The sequence below is a fragment of the Ischnura elegans genome, chromosome 5 (genome assembly GCF_921293095.1).
Source record: "Ischnura elegans chromosome 5, ioIscEleg1.1, whole genome shotgun sequence".
In the NCBI taxonomy this organism is placed as follows: domain Eukaryota; kingdom Metazoa; phylum Arthropoda; class Insecta; order Odonata; family Coenagrionidae; genus Ischnura; species Ischnura elegans.
The window spans coordinates 95240559-95260796 of record NC_060250.1 but is presented as its reverse complement, the minus strand read 5'-3'; the positions used below and the strand labels follow the sequence as shown (position 1 = coordinate 95260796).

At 36.1% G+C, this 20238-nt stretch overlaps 2 protein-coding genes across 9 annotated transcripts in view; one reads left to right on the top strand and one right to left on the bottom strand.

Annotated features, from left to right (window-relative positions):
• Positions 1-23: 23 nt before the first annotated feature.
• On the top strand, positions 24-12971 carry LOC124159282 (MORN repeat-containing protein 3-like). Its single transcript, XM_046534988.1, has 6 exons — positions 24-361; positions 4783-4951; positions 7101-7252; positions 7659-7818; positions 8770-8957; positions 12479-12971. The coding sequence occupies exons 1-6, from the start codon at positions 332-334 to the stop codon at positions 12578-12580; spliced, it is 801 nt and encodes a 266-aa protein (XP_046390944.1). The 5' UTR covers positions 24-331; the 3' UTR covers positions 12581-12971.
• The window catches only part of LOC124159283 (calcium release-activated calcium channel protein 1), a 22977-nt gene continuing 15329 nt past the window's right edge, over positions 12591-20238 (bottom strand). For 7 of the 8 annotated variants that reach the window (XM_046534991.1, XM_046534990.1, XM_046534992.1 and 4 more), the window contains 2 exons: positions 18011-18139; positions 12591-15395 (listed from right to left, as the gene is read on the bottom strand). In XM_046534991.1, coding sequence (XP_046390947.1) covers positions 14850-15395; positions 18011-18139 — 675 coding nt within the window. In that variant the 3' untranslated portion in view covers positions 12591-14849. Of the gene's footprint in view, positions 15396-18010; positions 18140-20059; positions 20143-20238 lie in introns of all 8 variants that reach the window. The other variant, XM_046534995.1, reaches the window with a different exon arrangement.

Here is a 20238-nt window from a genome sequence, read left to right as displayed (position 1 = left end):
TTGACACTCCATCAGTGAATGTTCCTCTAGAAAGCTGTATCCGACTAAAAATACCAAATATCTTTTTAAGATCCAGTCAACTTCTTTTCACCCTATTCTCCACTCTGGCTACATACTTAACTTTGCTTAATTCTTATTGGTTTCCATAGTAACCATGGAGGAGTGATTGTTAGTTTTACGTATTTCTAGCTATGCTCACCAGTATTCACCATTTTTATACATGCTTTACGAAAGCTGAAGGCCCCTAATTAACTGATAGAGCATATGTTTTTCAATTTAAACCTTTGAAGCAATTGGTGCCAAACAAACACAACTTCATTGGATATGAAATATGCAGAGGATTGGCTGTGAAGCTATCAAAGTAATATTGCATGAGTAGACATTGAGTTGCCGCACAGTAATATAGATAACTTAATTGCACTGATGTGGCCGCAACCATTAACCGCAGCATATAGCCAGTTGTGGTATTATGACTATTAGAATTCACACATGGGTGGCCTTGCCTAGATGTACCTTTATGTACACTCAAAGTTTGTTTACTCATTCTCATCAAATGAAAGTCATCTCACGAAAAATTTTATGCCCTGCCTCAAGCTTCTCTCTGACCTGACCTGCACTCTTTGAGGAAAATAGTCTGGTCATGTTAGCCGTTTGATTCGAGAGTGGATGGCAATTATTTCTTGTTGTTACATGTTCACATTTGTGCATGCATGCTTCTAGATATACAATTAAGTAATATATTTGTCCATTCAATAAATAAAATAAAAAATATAATGTATTAGATGCCAATTGAACCAAAATTTTATTTTTTTAAGGATTCGATAGTAAAGTTAAAATCCATTATGTTCTCTTCAATATGATTATGTTTGCAAACCTGCTTTCCCTTATAAATTTAAATTGCTGTACAACAATTTGCAAGCATACATATGCAAGTGTGCAAATTCTAGTGGGCGGTCAACTAACACCAAAACTTAAAGCCAAAAAGGATGAGATAGGAATACAAACAGTAAAAGATCAGGATAGTATTGATTTGTCCTAAGGTCTCTGGCAATACAGGATACAACAATAAGGTCACTTATGTGAGAAAATTCTTTAAGGCCCCCATTAGCCGAGGCAACCAGATGCACTACCAGTGGCGCGACCGGTGGAACTGGTCAGTCGTGGGGCATAGAATCAAATGAGTCCTATTAGCCGAGGCAACCAGACGCGCCACCAGACTTTCCACCAAAACCAGTCGCCTGAGCCCTGCAACCGCGCCTTCCACTTTGGCCCCTATTAGCCGAGGCAACCAGACGCGCCACCGGTGGCGCGTCTGATGGTTGCCTCGGTTAATAGGGGCCTAAGATATATTCGTCTTTGAAGCCCCATGGGTGACTCAAAGACTGAAACTGCAGTTCCAACTGCCCTCCATTTCGACAAACGAATCCTTGCTTACCTGACGTCTATCACGTGATTCCCCATTAGCATACCATAATTGGCTGGCACAATTTTGCCTGAGGCGCTAGGTATTTCACCATGTTAGCACCTTTCCAGCGTAGGGTACTGCAACAAGTGAGAGGGGAAGTCTGATGTAGTGGGGGTAAGGAGTTGGGAAGTTGCTGATTGCAATACATACTTGCAATAGATGGAGAGGATATTTGGAAGGACAGTATGCCATTACTGTATACCTTTATACCTAGGACACATGGAGGAAGAGTTTTCTCAGTAAATGGTAAAAAATATGTTCATGTTGACTACAGATTTTATGTTTTTACTGAAATAGTGAGCTCTGCAAAATATTAAGGCAAGTAAAGCAAAGGGATTGGATGATTTTATTTGGGTCTAACTTAGAAATTTCTGGAGAAAATGGAAGACAGATGCACCAAACTTATTGGACAGTCTGAAATTAATTAATTTTAAATTGTAGCATGAAGTTATAATGATAGTTGAATGAATATAACAGGGTTCCTTGGCATTCAAAAAGAACATTAGTCGAGAGATTAAGTAAATACCAAAATCTAATTGGAAGGAATTGGAGCAAAAGTTGATGTATCACTTGGATCGGTGTACGCAGTGTGGCATGTTATGGAGTCTCCTCACAATCCCATAGGAGTTATTATATAAGCATAAAAGTATTACTTCTGCTTGCTTTAACACCCAACAAAACAGCGACACCAATATTTGTATTGATATCCTTACATGTGAAGTTATGCTAATATTAAATTTCTGTGACTGAGTATTAAAAAATTGACAAAATGACACAGAATCTTAGTTCATACTTAAGATACCTCAGTGGCACTTCTACAATACCTCCTAACCAGGGCTAGATTTATGATGTAGGTAGCCCGGGGATCATTTCGGTGGGAGGCCCACTGTTTCAAGGTGTTGCAATTTGTAACGTATAAACAGGAAATGCAAGTAACACAATTTTCAGCAACCAGTATTTATTAATGTCAATGTTGACGACTACATGCTAACCAGAAAACAACCCAGCTTCACTTTGAATCCCCTCACATATGATGGTTTTTTTCTGTTTTTGTGAGATTTACCTCTATATTGGCAGTAGGTTCATGCTTGGTGGGTGGCCCTGGGTTGGTTGGTGGTCCCCAGGCCCCCTGAATCCCCCTTTCAATCCAGACCTGCTCCTAACGCTATTCATTATAAACAAGACTACATAAAGTGGCATTTCTGGCCCAAAGCGAGGCATTTTTAAAATTTAGCCATGCTACTAGACATGAATTAGATACAATGCTCTTATAAGAGGAGGCAATGGAGGCTCTATACTGCTCAGAAGGACCATGCAGTAGCCTCATGTGAATTAGTAACAAAGGTATAATAAAGTCTAATATTTTGCATGCTGATGCCGCGCCATGTGATGGTGTCACCTGTCGTGGTGAGCATTCCTCTCATCCCTTTAGTGATGCCATTAAACAAGATGATAAAAGGGCCTAAGGTCTAAGAAGGGATCCAATCTTGTATAATGAAGGGTAGTCAGCCATAAGGGGTGTAGGAATGGTTACTCATGATTAGTGGGTACAGATATATCCTTCAACATCAGGTCTAACCTAGGAATATGAGTGATGAGGCTTCCTGTTTGTAAGAGTTAGAGAAAAAGTTAATATTTGGCTTGGACTGGTAGGAGTGATAATTTTTTACAGGAAAAGAGCACATTGTTGGTGGAAGGATGGGCTTCTAATCCCAATAGAGGGGGGGGACTGTCAGGGGGATGATGTGGCAGAGCTCTTAGTTTCGAGCGCCACCACGAAGGACAACACCTGGCTTAGGTCGTTGCCCTGGGACCCTGAGGTCCCTGCTGATGCCACCAGGGTATGCAGAGGCTAGCGCAAGGAAGGAGCCGCGAAAAAGAGATGCTCACAAAAAGGCAACGGAGAAGGACTTCTACGCACGAAAGACAATAGTACACATCTGAATTGGTTGCCATCGGAATAAATGTGGTCGAAGTTATTTTCATCTATGCTATTGAAGTGAGGTTAATTATGGAACAATCACAAACCCCTATCAGAGCAATAGATATTATATATCCCCAGAAGATAATGTATATCCCACAGTTTAAAAGACCATAACTTATCATGAATTTAAGTCAAGGTAAAACTGAGGAATTTGTGATGAAATGAACAAAATTAAGCAGGCTATTCACCCAATGCTTTTAACTGAAAGCTACTTTTGATGGATAGTGAGAGTAGTGGAGTTTAACTGAAGAATGGCAAAGGAAGGCCTGAGACAAGACACAAAGAGCAGGTGATGAAGGATGTAAAATAAAGGAATTATGTATCTAAATGTTAAAAGATTTGAAGATAGTGGAATTGAGTGGAGAGTAGTGATGGCCAGCGCTTGTGTACTGAATAGCAGCAGCAAGCAGGCACTAATATTTGAAAATAAGATCCATAGGACCTTTCTGAATAAAATCAGAGTGATTTATCTGCACTGATCCCTTGTTAATTCATCAAGTTTTTAAAGATACCCTAAAGCAGAATATACAAGGGGTTGTATAATGAGGGCCACACTGTTTGTTAGTGAGCTCAAAGCAAGCAAAAATTCGCAAGGATTCTCCTCTTAGGGCAGAAAACCTGGTTTTGGGCATGTGCTACACAAAATTGAGTGCTAAGCATTGACAGAGCTACCCCTCCATTAAGTTTTCAAAGAGACAATGAGTTAATGTTGGCCATAGGGTGATATTGATTGCTAAACTTGACTTTTGGTGACACAAAGTTTTTTGGGCAGCTAGTTACATATTCCATGGATCAGTCTGGCGTCGTTAGTGCTTTCTTCAGAAAAAACTAAGAACTTCAGAAAATTTAACGAAATTGCATGTGACCACTATTGGATACGTGAATGCGAAATTGGAAATGTCCCATTTTGTTTTCTGTCCTGGCTCTTCGACAGTAATGACTACATTTCCACATAATTCATAGTGGGGGTGGGGTTGAGGAGGGGTCAGTGGAGGGAGGAAATGGGAGATGATCAACATGTAGCTGATTTTATGCACCAGCTGCCACTGGTGGAGAGCTGTGTCAAACCAATATTTGCATTACTGACTGTTTGTGGTGATTGAGAGTAGAGATCAACCTTGACCAAGCCATGGGGATTTTAATTTCACATACTCAGGGTAGGGTAGGAAGCCACTCTTGCCCACGGAGGATTCTTTTGGGGCTGTAAAAAGACTTACCCTAATTTGAATCCAGGAACCTTCAATCAACATACAGCCAAGCACTCATTACAGGTGTATGGCATACATTTATTATCAACAAACATAATTTATATTCCATTTTATTTCCATTCCAGGAGCAGGCAATCGCTCAAGGGATTGTGAAACCAAGAGAAAGGAGACCAAAAAAGGAGCCTCTTTGGAGAGAGTCTGAGAGATTGAGCTTCAGTACTGGTCTACGCCACGCTGTTTACTTTAATTCTGGAGATGTATATGTTGGAGAATGGGGAAATGGCTTGAAAGAAGGTACATAAATGCAATACAGTAATTTGAAAATGAATGGAGTTAATACTTAATGATTAGGATTTTTGATAGGTGGAGGAGACAACTATCCATAATAATAATAATAATAATATTTATTAACTTCATTGGGACAATACATCCATGAGTTTCGTCAAGATAATACAGCATAAAATGCTAACATATAATAAAATACGATACAAACGAGGTATACAAACACACAGCTATCAGTGGGATTGAGGTCATAGGTTAACACACAACACCAGTTAAAAACTCATTTAGATTGTAGTACCTAGCTCTTTTCAATTAACATATTTTTCAGTTTGGCTTTGAATTGGATTGATGAGGAAATGGAACGGATGGTGATAGGAATCTTATTGTACACAGTGGCAATGGAGTGGTATGGACCTTTTAAACAGACTCTGTAGGAGTATTGGAGGGTGTGTATGTTGTTTTTGGAGCGTGTGTAGTGATTGTGTAGGTTGGCGTTATCAGGGAAAAGATGAGGATTATTTCGAACAAACATGGCACAGGTAAGGATATAGATTGAGGGGAGAGTTAAGATGCTGGAACTTACAAAAAGTGGTCTGCCTGGTGTGCGAATGGGGACTCTATAGATAGCTTTAACAGCTTTCTTCTGGAGAGAAAAGGTTCTTGACAACAGAGAGGAATTTCCCCAAAACAAAACGTCGTAGGATAAATGAGAGTGTACTTTGGCATAATACAGAGCTTTGAGTGTGTTTTTGGACACTACAGGTGCAAGATTTCTTATCATAAAAAGACCCACAGCTATTTTGTTATTCAGTTCAGAAACATGTGATGACCAGTCAAGTGTATCTGAGAGGTGAATGCCAAGGCATTTTATGGATGCAATGGATTATCCCTGAATAGCTGCAGTAATTCCTGTAATCAGTAAAATACCTAGCCTTTGTCCTTATCTTGTCCTCCATCTCAGGCTTTAGCCAAAGATGAAATCTTCACACATTCCTCCTCTTTTTCACTCTCCTTTTCCATCGATAAATGTTGCCTAATACCATGATTGTGTACGGATTATAGTCGTCTACATGGGAGCTCCATTTTCTGATTTCCAAGTTCAGCGAAAACTCTCACTTACAGGCATTAAAAGTCCTAGAAAATGTGTCCATAAGTGAGAGGTGACCCTCAGTTTGAAATAACCCAAAGATAACATCATTATCAAACAATATTTTAACACATAAATATCATAATATAGGAATTTAACGCAATTGAAATCCTTTTATTTCCAATGTCACTTCTGAATAATCAAAAATAAAATAAATGTTAAAATTATGGAAACCATTTGCACACTTTATTATGTTCATATGCAAATGCATAGCTCACTTATACGTAAAGAAATCATTAATTTAATTTGGCTTACTTCTTTGTGTAAAAATTCTCTTTCAAAATGTAACTGTACATCAATAGCCTTAAAGCTACTCATGCCTCACTGGACAACATTTTTCTTATTAATGAGTCAGAGAGAACAGGTTTATTACTTGTAAGCCCTTAACTGGAGCTCAGTATCTCTTTTCTTCGTGGATGCAAAGGATAATGCATAATTAAATACATATTTAAATAAATAAAAGATCATAGCACTTTTATTTATTTAAATATGTCTAACTTCCACCAATTGAAGCCTGAACCTGTTGAACTTATTAAATACATATAAAATTTGGTTACGAAGAATATAATAAAAGTTCCCGGTGGCACACCTAGAAGGGAGAAGGAGAAAAAAGACCCTGGTCCAGTCTTTAGCTCTCAACAAAACCGAAATTCACCTTTGAGTGGCAGCCTACAGTCACTCAGTGGAAGCAAGATGGAAAAATGTGTTGCATCATTTTAGTTCGATAAAACAAGACCCAAGCTAAAAGAATGGCTCTTTTATTAATTCAGTAACTCACTACAGATTTATTTTGGAAGACCCTGTAATCAGAGGTCCTAATTGAACACACAGAGCTCCCACCACCACATCAAAAATTTCTGTGTGTACCAATGAAATGTATATAATCAAACTTACTTTCAGTTGATCATAAAAAATGTTTATCTCTATTTAAATGACCTCTATTTAAAATTAAATACAGCTCTGGAATACAATATGCATGCATGTATTACAATATAGAACTTTATTTTTCACTAGGCAAAGGCCATTTAAATGGTGTCAAAGGATGGCGTTATGAAGGAGATTGGTTAAAGGGATTAAGGCATGGCCACGGTGTTCTTGGAAAAAAGAAAGAGAATCACTGCGACAAGAACCATTATGTAGGAGACTGGAAATTTGGTAAAAGAGATGTGCGTAATTAATGTTACATTGCTGGAAAAGAAGCTGTGAATAATAAAAATAATATTCACCTAGCAAAAGAAAACAGAAACATCTCCCAAGGATAAAAATATATTCTAATCATTGATTCAAATTCTAAGAATATCTTTTACTGGTCCAAATTGATCTATAATGATTTATTAGAAAAAATGGTAGCATAAAATATTCAGAGAAAAAGATTTTTTACTAAAACGTGCTACACATATTCCTCCATGGACAATCTTAATTCATTTTTCATGTCATCTTATAAGGTATCAAACACAAGAACTATTTATTTAAATCAATATCATAAGGGATTTCAACATTATGTAATGTAAATTATCTGGCAAAATAATGCAAAACATAAAATTAGCCATCATTAATTTTCCACATTTCCAGGGTTATGGGAGACAAATATATGAAAATGGTGATGTCTACATAGGAAATTGGTCAGAAGGGAAATGCAGTGGACATGGGCGAATGTGGTATAAAAATGGTGATTTCTATGAGGGAGACTGGATTAACAACAAGCCTCACGGATATGGAATTTTTGTGCATGGTAAATATCTATTACAAAAGTTGTATCATACTTCATATTTCTAATGAAGCTTTACACTATGAAAACAAACATGAATGATTATGCTCCGAAAATGAAACCATGAATTTTTTGGTGTGACTTTAAACAATTCTATGATCAGAAGCAAAACTAAGTAAAAACTCAACAAAGGCAAGCACTGGCAGGCCTCCTCAACATTATCTTTAGCCACCGTACAAGTTGGTTCCCCAAGGTCATAAAATATAATATGAATTTTACCGAGCCCCCATCTAGTAGCCGAGTATAGGTGGGGAGGCACACAGCTGTAAAGGGCATCCAGAGTCACTCTGAACAGAGCAATGGTAGATATGGTACATGTATGGTATGATTGTATACTGACTCAGAGGTACCACAAGAACAATGGCTGATTGCATTGAACGACAAAGGCCATTTATAGGGCATGTCTGGAAGGTGTACAGAAGTTAACTGTGCAAGGGAAGTGATATCAGAAGCACATCACAAAGCAGGCATTAACTATGGCAACTTGACCGTAAATACACAATTATCTCCCTCACTTCCTCTGTCTCACCACACTCATAAATGAAGTACATAATAGAGCCAACCTTACACTAAATGATGTGACTCTAAGGTTGCTAATTGATAAGCACGTCATAACCCTTGGACTCTGCTACCAGTGTACATTTCACCATCACAACATTTTGAGCACAAATTTTTCCAACATGTGTAAAAACTGACTTTCTCATATTTCCTCTGAATAGGTTAAATGGTGATTCACTGAATTCGCTTGACCTGCCAAAGGAAGCACTTTAAATAATTATCATATCTGCCTCAGCTGATCATAGTTTAATAAGAATTACAATTCCCAACTTAATTTGAGAAGGATAGAACAGATGTATAAAAACACATTATGATAATAACTAAATGCATCACTTCAGTATGTTACATCTTCTGCAGTTAATGGATGCAGGTATGAAGGAGAATGGATGAATGGCTTACGGCATGGATATGGACGTTTCTATCACCTACTGACAGGCCAACTTCAGGATGGTCTATGGATTGAAGGAGTAGGAAAATGCTCAGACTTCACAGATATACTTTACAGGCAAAGTGCAAAGAGGCCAACCCAATATCCTCTACGAAAGGTACGTTGATCATCAATATTCCAAATGCTTTAATTTTTAAATCATAAACGTCACAATGAAAGGTTATTATGGTATAATAATGCCATTCTTCAAGCTTCATTGAGTACATAATGTAAAAACATGCAAAAATTTCAAACTATCATTCCAACATCATGAAATGCATTTAGGAATTGAACAATTGACGATATCACCATTAAGTATTGTAATGGTTCAGATACCATTTTACGAAGTGCATTCAATTCGGCGCATTCATTCCCTTTGCCCGCTCCGTTCCGCTAAACTTTCCCAACCCCTCCCACCCCCCCCACACCACGGCCCGGGGAGGAAAGCGTGAATGCGTAAGTGGGGATGAATGTCGGTTATGCAAGATTATGAGTGCTGTGTGTGTGTTTGGGAGGATGGGAACTCGGATTTTTCCCGTGAATAACGTGTTCCTCCTCCCTTTTCTTGTGCGTTACCACACCCCAAGATGGGGATTATAAAAAGGTTGTGCGCATGGAAGAAAGATGATAATTTTGAAGTGAGTGTCGGGCGGAGCCCATGCCCGAATTTGGGTGCGACACGGCGGAGAAGACGAGGGGCCTAACAAATCACGCGACTGATTGGTCTGAAATAAGAGACCCCCCCCCCTGTATGAAGGAGCAAGGACCAGCTGAAGAGGACACATTCCCTCCATTCCGGATGCAGCTTCCTCCAACAAGGGAAAAAGGAGTGTGGAGTAAATGGAACGAGAGTTTATTGGATCCAACCTGGTCTAACCACGGACAACGGTCAAGTAAGATCACAACTATCCCCCCCCTAAAGCCCCCTTTTGTCTTCTGCCAAGTGTCAAGACAGACAGTCACAAAACGCACCTGTTATTCAGTGAAAATGAAATTAATCACCAAAGTAAAATTAACACTCGTTGCGATGGACTTTCATTTACCTACCCCATCAAGAAATAATTAAAAAGTGTATCATTATTTACGTGTTCACAGCCGAACAATATTTTGTTGTTATCATTTTCAATTCCATCTTGAAAATCAAGTCATATTGTTGTGTATTTTTTTACCATTGATGTTTCATAAATTGCTTTCACCAATTCATACATCACTAGTTTATAAGAGGGTTTCTTTTTGTTTTGTCACATGCAGTTTTATTGTTTGAATTATATTTTGTTTCGCTGAATGTGTTGAGTAAGTGTTTTGTTTTAACTCCTTCACGGGTCATCTTAAGGAAAAATATCCCTTGCCATCCCTTGCCCCGTTCATTTTTCTTTCCGTGAATGCATTGTAGAAGAGTGCATAAGCGTCCGAACGTTACCCACCAGGTCGAATCGGGAATTCCCCACCCGCAATTATTTCCAAAGAAGGGGAATATTTTTAATTTCTGTAAATTGTACGAAGATAAAGACATAGGTTTGTCCCGTAGGTCCCATGTGGGAGGGATCCACGTGGATTTATATATTTTCTTTTGTTTTTGTGAGACCTCCCCCCGGTTCTATTTTGGTATCCGGGCGAGCCAGGGGTGGGATGCCACAGAAGGTGTTGAAATTATGGATAGTAAAAAAAAAATAATTGCACTCATAGAAGCACATTCAATTCTATAATGAATAAAATTACTTAAATGTCAGCTATGAAAAGTAAAATACAAATATAAACACTTAATTGAAGAAGAGATGTAGAGAGAAGCCGACAAGGGAGAAAGAGGATGGCAGTTAATACATGCAGGTTTACTGAGCAAGATTAATGTCCATCTATAAAATACATATACTCCACGAAAGTCAAACATTAAACCAAAATTTGAACTAAAATACTGGTACAATTAAATGTGGAGGAGCTATTTTTGATCACAATCATACAAAATCAGGTATTTGTATTCAATATTCAGCAAAGAAAATTCATCTTCAGTTCCCTGTATTTTTGTCATAAAGATACAAGATGTAAACCTTTACTGATGAGTCTTAGTGTAATAAAAACATTTAAAAGGAATGAGAGGAAATCGAAAATGGCTCCTTTACCTATACCCTTGATAACAGCTTTTTCTGCCTTAGTTCTAATGCTTAGGTTATACAAAAAACCTTTCTTCCAGATCCGTTTGATTGCTTCATCACCAGTATGTTCCTCTCTTCTAACTCAACAACTACTGGAATAGGTTTAGGGTCTGTTCTGCCATTTACATCCTTTGTAAATGATCTAAGTATCAGATCTGGATGTCTTTTACCCAAATTCATCCAGCATAACAATTAAGACCAGATCAGTATTTAAAATGCAGTGCTAAAGCTTCATAGTGAAACCCATGATACATTGCTTCCGGATCAAGTAACAAATTTTGCTTGTGTTCTTTTACAAAATTTATCAAATCTGTAAAAACAAATTTCCCTGTACCATCTATTAATTCCCTGAGTTACACTAAGCTATTGAGGCTGAGCTACATTAATCTCAAACTCATGATTAATTCAAGATTGAGAAGATGCTGCTCACTCAAATCTTCCCCCTACTCTATCTGTCGGCCATTGACATAACCCAAATTATTTATTTCTTGGGTCTCCGTGAATATGAATACAGAACATATGTTCATCTACTTTCAAGACACTAATCGACATTGAAAATAAAGGCCAGAAAAAGAGACTTTATAGTAAAAGTGTATGAAGAAAAAAACTGCTACTTTTGGCATTTTTTCTTCATACACTTTTACTATAAAGTCTCTTAGCTGGACTACTTTCACTTTCCTCAATAGTATTCTTCTTATCATCATGTCCACTTATAAAATCATCTGATAGCTGAAAAAAATTATCACATTTGTCACAATCGCTTACAATATCCCCTATTGAGCAACACCATGCTCTACACTCTTCAAATTCCTCTTTACATTCTACGACTTCACCCTTTTATTGTAAATCACATCTTGGCAAATGTTTATCCCCCAATCACATGAAATATTTTTAAAGATCCATTGAATGTTTTTTTCTTCCTTTGATATAAAAAACCCACTCCAACATTTACCTAAAACATATCTATTATAAGCGTTGGGACATTGGTGCCATAATCCCCAAAAAATTTTGATTGCCATTATCTTTCTCGCCATCAGTCACTTTGGCCTTTTCCTCTAAAAATAGTTTCTAACCTATTCCAAAAAGAAAGCAACACACACAATTTACTGCTTGCCTCATTCAGTCTAAAAAAACATTCTATTTGTTGGTCTTCATCCATTTTTGAAAGTAATAAAACATTAGCATAGTGTTCCTTTGGAAGGTCATACAGATGCTTGAAGTCATAATTTCTATTAGATACATATCATGCAGATCTAACTGAATTCTCTCCACTTCTCTGTTTCCCTAGGAGTTAGTTTTTGCCACAAAGTAGGGCAGCATTTTGCAAAAATTCCTCCTTAATTTACTGTATGTTTAAATTTCAACAAAAACTTTTTAGCTATAAGAACACCCTTGCTAAAAAATGACAACATAATGCAAACATGGTACAAATGATAATATTAATATCATATTTAAGATAATAATGATTCTTTCCACCAATTTTTTCCAGCTGGAGTTGGAGAACAGTGATGATGTAAAACGTACAGCAGAGGAATATGCCATCAATAAATTAATAACCACCCAAAATGAAGGAATAATGCCAGAGAATTAAAATTACATAGTAACTTGTTCACATGTTCAAACTTTATTGCTTATGAATTCCAGACAAGATATATAAGTTCCTATACAGGGAATATTTGAGTGACACATGTCCCTCTTAAAACATTTGGTAAAATATAATGAAGTAACCGAGTAGTTTGAAAGGGATTCTGCCTCAGAAAACTTGCACCAAAATTTAACAAAAGTAAGCAAACAAAATATCATTAAGTAAAAATTGAGAGTATCAATGCTATGGGAGACATCTTCCGAATACATTGTAGTAGTCGGAAGACTCACATGCATACGTACACACATCCTCAAATAAAGTTAATATACATACTCTATTATCAGGGCCTTAAATGGCTTTAAAAATTGAAAATTTTAATAAAAATATATGAAAGAAATTTTATACTTCTTTTACGATAAAAGTAGAATGATATACGCAATCACCAAGATTTAACACTCCCTTTACGGTTTAATTTCCAAAATTCAAGCACAAATTGCAGTTCATATTTTTAACTCATTTCTATTATGATATTTAGGAAGGAACTGCCAATACTTAAAAAATGATGGCCTTTATAATTTATAAAAGTGAGACCTAGTTACTCTTTGATAAAAGATTATCTAAAGAAAGACAAAAAATGATTTTCAAAGCAAAGACAAACCACAGGTGGTCAGAAAAACTAATATAATTTCTGGCAGGAAAAGTTAATGCATGTATTTATTTCACACAAAAATAATTTATAAATTTCATTCACAATTTTATGATCTTTCAACTTGGTGCAACGTTTAACCATTATCTTTTCTATAACTAATGGGAAAATAAATATCAACAATAAATATGGGTGATAATCAAAGAAATATTGTCATTTTTAGAGATTCAAATTTGGCACTCCATAACAAGGTCAATACCTATTAATACAACATAAAAAATTGCAGCAATAGGTAAAATACATCAAAAAAGCATTCACCAAGTAACTTGATGGTAGACAAATAGTATAATTACATATATGTATAAAAAAGGTAAGCAAATTCATATGAATTGAAGCACAGAGCTCATGACTCCACACCAACCATGATCATTTGAAAAACCTATAAATAGGAATTATACCTATACATATATTGCAATATTAAGCAATAAAAGTATGTTTAAATTAAGAGGGTGGGTATCACCAATTTTAAGTATGTGTCTGCAATGCTCCTTGAAATTGTTAGCATAGTAACATTATCACATTTTATCAAACAACCTTAACAGTCACCATTGGTAACCCTTAACCAATAAAATATTTATATTCTTTAAAATTGACTCAACCAGAAAATAACATTGATGATGAATAACAAGTGGACTTTTAAAATAAATGAAGGGATTAACCCTTAGTCTTAACAAATTTTAGAATTAGCTGTTGATTGAAATACGATAGCAAAGGAGCTATAACCACTTTTACTACATTTCCTGGCATTAAAAAATAAGCCATGAACTTCGGCCCTTTCACTGACTCCATAGTGGAGTTCTCAACAAACTTCACACCATCCACCGGAAATCAACTTACATCTTTGATTCATCAGGTACACTTTTCATGCTGTCTTTTTCAAAGAAGACAATATCATGCTTCAACACTGAAGGGAATACTTTTCAAAATAATCTTAAGTCAGTATGTCTTACCAAAATGGTACCGAATAATATGAGCCTTCCTAAGTTTTTATCAGAAACTATCATACAAGTTGAAAATCAGACTGTTCACAAGTGATCTGAAAGTGATACATAAAATTCCTCTGAAAGAACTGTACCATAAGCAATCACTTTAAGTTCTTTAACTACATTAATTTACAGCATTAAATTTATCATATTACGCAATTTATTTTTTTCCAATACCAAATTCCAATGTACATACATTATGTATGACATAATCCGAAAAACCAGAATAACAATGTGAGTGATGCACTTTCAACAATATAAAAGTTGAAGATAAAAACACAAATAATATCACAACCTGATCCCAAGCTCTTGTTAAAACTTAAAAAAAAAGAAAGGTGGGGGATAAAAATGAAGAATCCTGAAAATCATCTTGATTGCACATAATATAATCACTAAAACGAAGACTGAGTCAGGATTCTCCAGCTATACCCTAAAGTAACTCCATTTCGATCATGGAGCTTTCCATTTTGGTGCTTACTCTATGATGGCAGTCAAAAAGGAATAGCCTCATCAATAACAAAACAAGGCACCTCCTCTTTGCCATTTTGCACTTGTCATATAGCATAAAAGTATATTTTCCTTTGCCTCAAACAATTTGTACACCTCCACCCAATAAACTACCTAGACCATTGGTCCCTTGTCCACCACCCCTTCCCTCATTATCATTTGCTTCAATGCGTTCCTTCAAGAGTTCTAACTCCCTTAAACCATGAGCTGTAACTTCATATTTGTGTGCCACTAGAGTGCGGTAGAAGTGCACAGCAAAGGCAAGGAATACCACTAACACTGGCACAAGGACTATACACGCTGACCATGCAGCAAACTTGGAGAAGTCATAAAATTTCACCCAACATAAAATAGCTATTTCACACAGAAATAGTAGCAATCCTAAGAGTGTGGAGAATGCCCATGCTGTCTCTATGTACCAATGTAGCCTTTCATGAGGAGACTCATGGACAAGACTGATGGAATGCAAATTGCAAACAGCATCAATGTTAGGCAATATGCAAGTGCTGATCATCAGTGCCAACATATGGACTGCTACTAAGAGAGTGGTACACACAGCAAATGCTATCAGCATCTCTGTAGGTACTTTAGTCTTTTCGTTCAGCTGTACTTCTACCATTGCTACCTGATAGGGGAAAACCACATGAGATGGCCATAAGGCAGACATTAGAAAAATTGAATTTATACTTGAAAGTCTTAATGTTAAAAAGAGGTAAGAGCAAAGATGGTGCCAATAAAAAATGTTTGATTGATAATTTTAGAGGGATACGTTTAACATTAGGACACATCTCTTCTTTACTTAAGTACTAGGGAATGCATTGCATTACTTTGTAAACAATATACATAGGTGGTATGCAACAAGCTTTCACAGGATAGTAGATTTATATAATAATACTAATACATACAGTAGAAAATGCACAAGGAAAATAAAAGAAACTTTAAATTATCAACACCTTTCACTTTAAACTAGATATGGGTCGAATAGCAGATTTCTCAAACTCGAATATCGAATTGGAATATTAAATCATTGCTCGAATATTTGAATACCTCGAATACTAAAATTGCGCAAAGCATATTAAACATACGTTTTTTTCTTCTATCTCCCTTGATGAATGTATAAATCAAAAGGTATACAGTGGAACTCGATCTATCGTTTTTCTGGTGGGACGAAAAAAACGATGAATGCAGGAATGTTTGACTAGGTTGCCTATGCAGCAGGAAATTCAGGATTTTGGTGAGTAATTGAGATTTCCTTTAAAGGATTCAAACAGGAATTTAGCTGATTAATGGAATATTTTAATTTTATGGAAACAATTTGGGCATATAATTGATTCAACTAACATCTCTTTCAAATATCCTAAGGGGTCACATCACCTCGCGAAAAAATGATTGCATGCCGTCTCGGCTTTCACACTGCTTCGATGGATTTCTGTCTGATGTATATATTCTTATATACCAAACGCCATTTCAGCGGCACACCGATCTGATACTCGGCTTCATCCAACTTCTTATTTTCAACAGGTAGCTCGCTTTATCCTCACTCCTACTGTCAAGAGCTAGCGGACAATCCGAGGCATTTTGCAAAATACATGTGCTTCTACACCGGATTTTCTTCTTCAATTATTTTCAGTCCATCTTAGGAAGCTCTCACAAGACAAGCAGATGAATTCGAATTGCTAGCAGGGAGAAACCAAATATCCTGAGAAAATATCCCTTCGTCTGTGACTGTGACAACAGAGATTTATAGAATAACTCATAAATTGTAACTTGATATGTTTTCGGAAAAAAATACTGCATCAACTTCCGAGAAGCTCAGCTGGGAGGATATCGAGTTTCACCAGAATGCTAAGTCTCCGTCGTATTTCTTCGTCTTTCCGACATTTATTTTCTTGCATAAAATGCTTAAATAAAGCCAGAAATATGTCGTGCTTGGTCTTATTCTTTTTTAAATTATGCGCACATTACTAATATTTCAATCCAATAAAGGTGTAATATCAATAGCCGAAAGTCATTGTTAGACACCTTTTGGGCTAGTAGATGACTCATGCAGCAGTTGACCTCCAGATATAGGGAACTTGTAAGCAGGTGTGCAGAAAAAGGTCAATAGGGTAGAAAGAGGGAAGGAAACACGATTCTATTATTCTCCTGTAACTTGATATTTTATTTTGAAGCTTTTGATTCATGGTCTTCGTAATATGAACCCAGTGTGAGCTGGGGCCTTTTTTTTGTTTCGGAGAGGAGGAAAGCATCTGAGGAGGGGCCGAGGGCTGATGGATGGAGGGCGTAGCGGAATTTTGGAATTGTGCTACGTAGTTACTATCCTATGGCACTGAGGTTCTCCTGGTGGGGGGAATCTGGGATTTTCGGATTTTTTCACCTGATCATTTTTGGTTCCCCACGTCGAACTCTTATCACCGCTCTAATTCATGAATTTGATGTAATTCGTCAACTTGCCTAAAACGGTGCTGCATACACTGAACGACTACAGTTCTCTACATTTTTCTGAGTTGACTTCCAACAACATGCGTGCAACAGCGTATGATGCGAAATTCAAAGTATTCAAGGTATTCGAGACGGTACCTTTAGCATAACTATTCGAGATCTCGAATATCAAATACTTTCTAGTATTCGAGGTATTCGAGTATTCACGGATACTATTCGCACATCTATACTTTAAACAAATCATGAAATTTCAATCATTATATTAAATGAAGAACAATATAGAGTACACATTAAAAAAAGAATACATGCATTTTTCAAACAACGAAGGTTAAGAATTCCTATACCTAGCTTTTTTCTTCTAAGGGCTGAGAGATAACAAAACATAACCATAAATGATAACTGAGAAGCTTTTAGAGCATAAAATAACAAATTATGTATAAAAAAACCAAGACATCCTTCAAAATCCACAGTTCTACGCAATAATTTCCAAATGCCTATATTTTGATGGCCTCAGAGGCAGGTTAAAAACAGCTCACAAAGTTCAGTGCAAAGGTGCTATCATTTGGAAAAGTTGTGAAACAATCCGAACAACACCACTTTCATTCCATTGTTGATTTCTGGCAACCATTGAATTTGATCTATCACTATCTGGGTGCTACCCTTCATGGTTCATGACTGATCCGTAATGACTCACAGTGAAAAAATTATGCTAAGAGCTAACAATATCCTAAGTTTGATTGTGCAAGCAAGTACATATTTGGTAAAATAAAATTAAAAATTTTCAAAGAAACATCTCACCATAGCAAATCCAGAGAGTAGAGCTGAAGTCTTGCTGGATGCTTTTAACTTGGCACGACTGAGTTGCAACTTTCTCCAGGAAAGGTATCCTGGGGTGTGAAGTCCATCACCAGCTTGAGACATCCTTACCTAAAAAGAACAACTTTCATTCTAATGTTGCCGCTGCAACAAATGCATATAACTCATAGTGAGCTGTTTAAGAGATTAAGAAAATGCACAAGAAAAAGACACAATGGCACAAAATTGGATTTATCTTGATACAATAAAAAAGCAGTTATGATTGACTGTACATGACAGTAGATATGTATCTCTTTGGTTAATTATACACAAAAACATTGCTGTTGAAAGCTAACACTATAATGGTATGATACTTTAATATAAGTAATATCAGGAAAACAATTAGTGATCACAAAGTCAAAAAAAACAAATGATACTCACTAATTGGACACAATTGAAAAATACAAAAGATTTGGGATACAACTTTGTAACATACTTTCCCAAATTAATGAGGGCAAGTTTCCACTTCCATCTAACCTACACTGTTACATTCTGAAACGCATAAAAACCTAGGGAATCATAGGAAACATCCAATTGCTCACTTCATTAATGAGTGAATTAGAATACCGTGAAAAGTATCCAAAGAACTTGCATGGACGATTCCTAAAATTTTTAAGTCTAATGACATGTAGAGGGACTAAGAGTTTGGATATTTTCATTATTATTCTCTTGAACCCAACTTTCACTATAAATTATGTCAGCAAAGAAATAAATATAACCATTAACTGGAATAAATGAGATTGAACAAAACATAGCAATTTAAAATTTATGAAGAAATTAAAAGATCCAGCCACTCCTGAGATTTGACATTTAGCATATCTTCTTTAATTCTTTCCATGAAGCTGAGGAGTTAAACTCCAAAACCTGGTTAGAAGCGGTAAAGCCCTCTTAAAACTTCAATTACAGAAAAGTGCACCATTTATTCAACCAGAATATATCAAATCAACCCTTCTGATTTATTTATGTTCAACTGAATAATATAAAAAAAAACTCAATGAAAAATTGAAGTGAGTTTGTTTAATATCGATGGGGGAAATATTTTCTGCACGAAGTGAAAAATGAAATGGACTGAGAAGCTTAAATTAAACACAAACGAAAAGGAATATCCAACACAAGCATACAGAAAAACATGAAGAAGCAAGCATTTAAAAGGTATGAAAATATTCCACAAAATTAAAGTTTTAGGAATAGATATTTGACCAAGAGGTAACACTAATTGATAAAATAGAAGCAAAATTTGAGCTCTTTGTGACGTTGCATTAAGGTATTTAGCACCAATGTTTTCAGGTCTAACTAGAAAATCTTATATTTGGAAATGGCATCCTCAACCATTTAAATTCTGAGGAAATGTAAGCAACCTGGAAGGCACATAAAAAGAATTCTCTGGAGTACATTCACCAGACACACATGATATTTATCAATGATAGGATTGAAAAACAAAATTTCAAAACCTATTTTCAAAAATGCAAATCTGCTATCCTTCAAGAAATTTATGAAATACCATATCTGATAGAATATGTAATGACAATAATGTCATCAGGTATCAATTTAATAACAAAGTAAAAGAAAATTATTTCTCACTCTAGAATTTTACCTTCATCACTATGATGATTGAATTAATAATAAATTTGCAAGATTAAACTATGAGGTACAACCATGTACGAAAGTAACTCAAATCAATGGGCTCATAAAAATTTCATAATTTCTAAGGAACTTAAAATTACATACATAGTATTAATCAGTAACAATCTACATTATCATGTATTACTTTTCATGCAGAAGACGTCTTTTCGTTATAAAACATAGTCTATATAGTAACTCTCAAGGCAAACATAAATTCTGAAGAAGGAAAACTAATGGAAATGAAAGCATAAATGCCAAAATCCTTAACACACCAAAAGACTGGAATGCCTACTCAAATATATGCAATAAAATAGAATCCATAAGAGCCTATTATGGCAAATCAATCCAAGAAGATTTTATTGACGTTACTTTAACTGGGTAAGGAATCATAACTTGTAGGATGGAGGACCACTGGCTCTGATGGTGGCCAGAGACTGTGAGATTAACAGCATCTGGAAACAAAATATGTGTACATGTATAAAAAAACAGTGTTGGCTACCTCATCTTCTTACATACGAATGGCCAATGAAAACTTATGAGAGCCACAA

Coding starts and splice junctions, on each gene's coding strand:
- LOC124159282 (XM_046534988.1), top strand. CDS start 332: ATGCAGAGGATTGGCTGTGAAGCTATCAAA. Junction 7,819..8,769: donor ATATGGAATTTTTGTGCATG/GTAAATATCTAT, acceptor CATCTTCTGCAG/TTAATGGATGCAGGTATGAA. Junction 8,958..12,478: donor CCCAATATCCTCTACGAAAG/GTACGTTGATCA, acceptor AATTTTTTCCAG/CTGGAGTTGGAGAACAGTGA.